General features: G+C 33.1%; 1 protein-coding gene across 1 annotated transcript; it reads left to right on the plus strand.

Moving 5' to 3' along the window:
• The first annotated feature begins 3,119 nt into the window (after positions 1 to 3,119).
• LOC132032899 (defensin J1-2) lies at positions 3,120 to 4,502 on the plus strand. The gene is made up of 2 exons (XM_059422692.1): positions 3,120 to 3,279; positions 4,183 to 4,502. The coding sequence occupies exons 1-2, from the start codon at positions 3,216 to 3,218 to the stop codon at positions 4,341 to 4,343; spliced, it is 225 nt and encodes a 74-aa protein (XP_059278675.1). The 5' UTR covers positions 3,120 to 3,215; the 3' UTR covers positions 4,344 to 4,502.
• The last annotated feature ends 508 nt before the right edge of the window (positions 4,503 to 5,010 follow it).

The following is a 5,010-nucleotide window of genomic DNA, read 5'->3' on the forward strand; positions in this document are numbered from 1 at the left end:
TTTCTCTATGATAGAAAACATTAAGGGGCCGGCGTTTGGCGGGAGGGATTAAGTGGAATACCTATATAAAATATAAGAATAAATTTATTTTGTGTTTTGTTGAGGGTGATATGAGGATAATAAATTTATTTTGTGTTTTGTTAAGGGTGATATGAGGATACTCTTAGTTATAATTCCAGAATGATAATCTTGGTTATAATCACAATATAATCTGATTTTAAACCAAACAACTCCTAATTTTTTATTTTTTACGTGAACTTTTATTGATAACACCCGGAGTCCAATACTCGAATTCGGGGAAAGGATCCCCTCCAGTACTACTACGTCCAGTAATCCTCAATGGTGCAGTTGATGTAAAAGCCACGTGTACAAAATGAACATTGGAGGCTAGGATCATTTTCTTGGTACTTCTTCAAAGAATTATTTATTTATTTATTTATTCCTGCACTAAAAGAAACCCAAGGTAAATTATTGATGGATCATTTTTTTAATAATCCTTCAAGTTTTATTTTTTATTTGTTTCAAACAGTACTATATAATGTTTTTTTCCTTCATAAAAGTGGATTTAGTACTTCTCGTGCTCTTATTTGAATTGTGAACAATAAAACTAATTTCAAGAATCTGGAAATTTCATAATTTTTATTTATGTTTTACTTTTTAAGTTACTTTTAAATATGTACAATAAATAATAACTAAAATTCAAGGAGTATTAATACATATAAATACTTTGGATTTAAAGAATACAATTCTTTGAATGGGTACCAAGAAAATGATCCTAGCCTCTAATATTCCTTTTGTACTTGTGGCTTACATCCCGCCATTGAGGATTACTGGACGTAGTACTGAGGGGATCCATTCCCAATTCGCTTGAAAGTTTAAATAGTGTTGAGGTGAGATACTGTATTAATAGAGGTGTCGAAATGGGGTTGCTTGGCCTAATCCAACCCAACCCAACCTGTACCCAGCCTAGGACCAAAGAATTAAGTGGGTTAGGATTTGGGCACTTTTTTTAGTTGAAGGGGCGCAGTAAAATATTACTAACAAATTTCTAGCGAGCTAGCCGGTTAGAGACGGAGCTAACCTTTAAGCTTTTTCGTCTTAGAAATAACATTTTCTAAGTGATTTTTTGACATAATTTGAACATGAAACTTTTTTGCAATATGAAATAGAAAAAACTTTGCAATATCAAATGAAATCTTCTACCACTCATTCTTGCGCAAATCCATATCATGAAGAAAAAAAATTCAAGAGAACAAATATAAATTATTATTTTTGTCACTAATTCGGATCACGTTCAAAAGAAATTAAATATAATATAAATTCTAAGACTAAAAAGTATTACTCCAGTTTCTAATTACTACTTAGTAGTAAGTACATTCTTTTTTTTTCATTACTTGTTATCTTTTTGTTTAATTTACTTATTTTTTTTTAAAAATAATTAATTTATTATTCTTTCTCGCCTCGAGAGATGGCCTGACCCGAAGCTCATGAGGCGGCTGCCAGTTAAAGGTTTGTATTGAGCCTCACTTCTATACGCTAAAGAAATCTTAGCAACCCTACTAAAATAAAAAAGCTGGTCGTTGGACGGCCTGCCTACGCCCAAGCCCGTATTGACGTACCTAACTGCGTATATATGAGATAGTATAGAATGGGAGTGTTGAGTCCCATTTAGCGGTAATCCTTCGTCATTTCAAATTTATTAGCCAATAGGCGAATGCTTAGGCTTGTCTCGCTTTTTAACTTCACTTAAACGAGTCCATGATTATTGCCGAGCCTATTTATTCGGTTACCTCTTAGAACCATAATGAAAATTATGGATCATGTCGCGTAATCTTTCACAAAAGAGGGAAGAGCTTCTTACCAGGACTTTATTCATATCCCAACAACGTACTCACAATCTATCGTCAAAGGTAAATAGATTTTATCCATCTCACCACAATTCTTAGTTGAGATAATACCATCTCAATATTCTTTCGTGATATAACCAATCCAAAAAAAATGTTATCCCTCGTAAAGTTAGGTTTTATAATTTAGGTTAGTAATAAAAAAATAATCTTGAATTGAATACTCACCTCCTTTCATACAAATGAACTCACTTTCCACAACTAGAACTTTCCAACTCATATACGCAATCCCTTTTACAAAGCTAGAAAGTGCCAGCAATTCAGATCAGATTGTAATCTTTGGAGATATTCATAATTAGGTATCTAATGTGAGTGTTCATACCTTCATTTTTCCTTTTTACATCTTTTTCTTTCTTTTAGTGCTTTTCTTTATTGTGCTTTCTTTTAGTACCTTTTTTCTGCTTTTATTCTTTGGGGGGGTTTGAGGAAGAAAGTGCTAGAATTATACACTTTTCGGTGACACTATTTCATTATCGGTTCGTCTAAAGGAAATGTTTTAAAATTTTAAAAATATTTAACTTTGAATTTATTTTACCCTTAATGACTAGTTTTTATAGTCACATGAATGTTATGGCATGTTCAAAATCAAGTTTCAAAATTTTCATAGCCACACAAAAATATTGTAACAAAATTTAAAATCATAAATTTCAAAAGCCTTCATTTTTCTCTTAAATTTCGTGCTAGTCAAATTACGCCATGAAAAAGCGAAACGAAGGGAGTACATTTCGATCAAAAAATGAATAAGTATGTATAAGAGCAAAGCTAGAAGATTACCTGCGAATTCAAATTTCGAACCCAATAGTTTAATAAGACCTTATATGGACATTAAAAAATATATTAATTATGAACAATTAACAACAACAACATACCCAAAGTATTTTCGCACGTGGATTTGAGACTCAGGATGTACGCGGCATCTTACTCCTACTTTTGTGGGGTAAAAAGATGGTTTCTGATAGACCCTTGGCTCGAGAGAGAAAAAGACAATACATGATATAACTACTTTATAATTTAAAATTCACAAATTTTAACTTTCGACTCTGCCTTAGCCCTCAATTATGTAAAGATGATAGAGGAGCAAAGATTAGGGGACATCGAGTGTTCATGACTCGTTACACAGATACAGATAATGTGTACTGTTTTTTTTTTTTCTTTTACTTTTTCTTTCTGGATTATTCAAAGTAACACGCCCCACAGTTCAATATCATCTCTTACGCTCATAACTATAAATATAGACGTATTTAGTAGTAGCCTCTTCACTCTTTAGTACCACAGAAAAGAAATTAAGAAAAATAAAAGAAGAGTTCCAATATGGCTGGCTTTTCGAGAGTAGCTGCAACTGTTTTCCTTATGTTGATGCTGGTTTTTGCTTCTGGTAATTAATTTCTTGTTTGGTTCTTGATATATACAACAAAGCTATTCTTGTAGTGTTCTTCTTTTAATTACCTTTTTCTTTTTTCATTTGTGTTGCATTGAAAAATGATGGAACCTCATAGGCAGTTGGTTTATTTGACATACTTGCCTATTTTTATCAAAATAATGACATACTTCTAAATTGAAAAATAATTAACTTTATACTTCTTGTGAGACTCTTAATTAATGAGAAATCTTTGTATTCATGCAATTGCTATATGACATGTTTAAGGTCATAAATTTTAGAAATTTATAGTCCCACAAATGTTGTGATATGTTTATAAATATACAAATGTTGTGATATGTGTGATATAGTCACACAAATGTTGTGATATGTTTGTAATCTTGCTTTTCGTGAGTTTACCTCATCAAACTATCACCAACTACTCATCAAAACACACCTCAACTATTAGTTGTTTCCTTTTCCTACCTAAACTATCACCAACGTTCAGGTAAGAAAAGTGAACAACTGATAGTTGAGGTGTGTATTGATAAATAGTTAGTGATAATTCAGGTAGAAAAAAATAATTCAGGTAAAAATTTCAAGAAAAAGTGATAATTTAGGTGTGTTTTTAACCATTAACTCTATTTACTTATATATTCTTCTCAACATGTCTCCTCGCGTGTGGGGATCTGATAATTTTTAGAGGCCAAACACGTAAAAATTGTGTTTGATAATGACTTTCGTGTGAGACCAGAACTTACAACCTCCGTTACTCTTATACCATATTAAACCGTGGACCACTTCATTTAAAAACTTAAACTTCTACCAATAAAAAAAACCACGGTTAGTTACTTTATTATATATTCTTGGCTCAACACTAATGACTCTAGATTCTGAATTCGCTCGTACGTTAATGTACAGGGATGGTGGCAGAGGCGAGGACCTGCGAATCGCAGAGTCATCGATTCAAGGGACTGTGCTTCAGTAAGAGCAACTGTGGTTCCGTTTGCCATACTGAGGGCTTTCACGGTGGCCATTGCCGTGGATTCCGTCGCCGTTGTTTCTGTACTAGACACTGTTAAATTAATTAATTAAATTTCTGGATCGGAGTTCTTGTTGTTGTTAATTATGACTGTTTTGCTGTGTAATAGGAATTAATCAGTGTTTTCTTGGTTTGTTCTTGTGCTTGTCATGAAATAAGATCATATGAACTCAAGAAACAGAATTGTTCTGTTCTGTTCTGTTTTCTGGGAGTTAATGGTTACTGTTGTTGGCAACTTCTGATTGCAACCTTCTGTCAGTTGTACTAATATTACATACGCCGTGCTCTTCTTGCATCTCTTCTTCTTTTGTAGTCTTGTTTGGCAGCTTTGGTTTATGGATTAGACATGATGATACTTGAACAATATAAAATGTCACGGCCTCAAACTAGGGACATTTAATTATTAGTCACTCTTTAGTTTTTTATTTTAAAGATAGGTGACTCAAGTTTTAATTATTAGGTAGAGGTGATAATTTTATTAGTGATTAAGGGTTTTGAAATTGCCCAAAAGTTTATTTTGATACTTTAACCCTCAACTTTATTTTTAACACTTTTCAGTACTCAGCTTTTATTTTTAATACTTTGACCCACTCTGCCCATACCACCCCCGCTCCCGACCCCACATGCCCCCACGCCCCCTCCCCGCCCCCCGCCCCCCCCCACCCCAGCCAATTTTTTTTTTATTTTCTTTATTTTTTTTTCACCCC

Source organism: Lycium ferocissimum, chromosome 10 (genome assembly GCF_029784015.1).
Source record: "Lycium ferocissimum isolate CSIRO_LF1 chromosome 10, AGI_CSIRO_Lferr_CH_V1, whole genome shotgun sequence".
Classification (NCBI taxonomy): Eukaryota; Viridiplantae; Streptophyta; class Magnoliopsida; order Solanales; family Solanaceae; genus Lycium; species Lycium ferocissimum.

Excerpts from the sequence above, each read along its gene's own strand:
- LOC132032899 (XM_059422692.1), top strand. The coding sequence starts at position 3,216 with ATGGCTGGCTTTTCGAGAGTAGCTGCAACTGTTTTCCTTATGTTGATG. Across the intron at positions 3,280-4,182 it reads GATGCTGGTTTTTGCTTCTG|GGATGGTGGCAGAGGCGAGG; the intron begins GTAATTAATTTC and ends GTTAATGTACAG.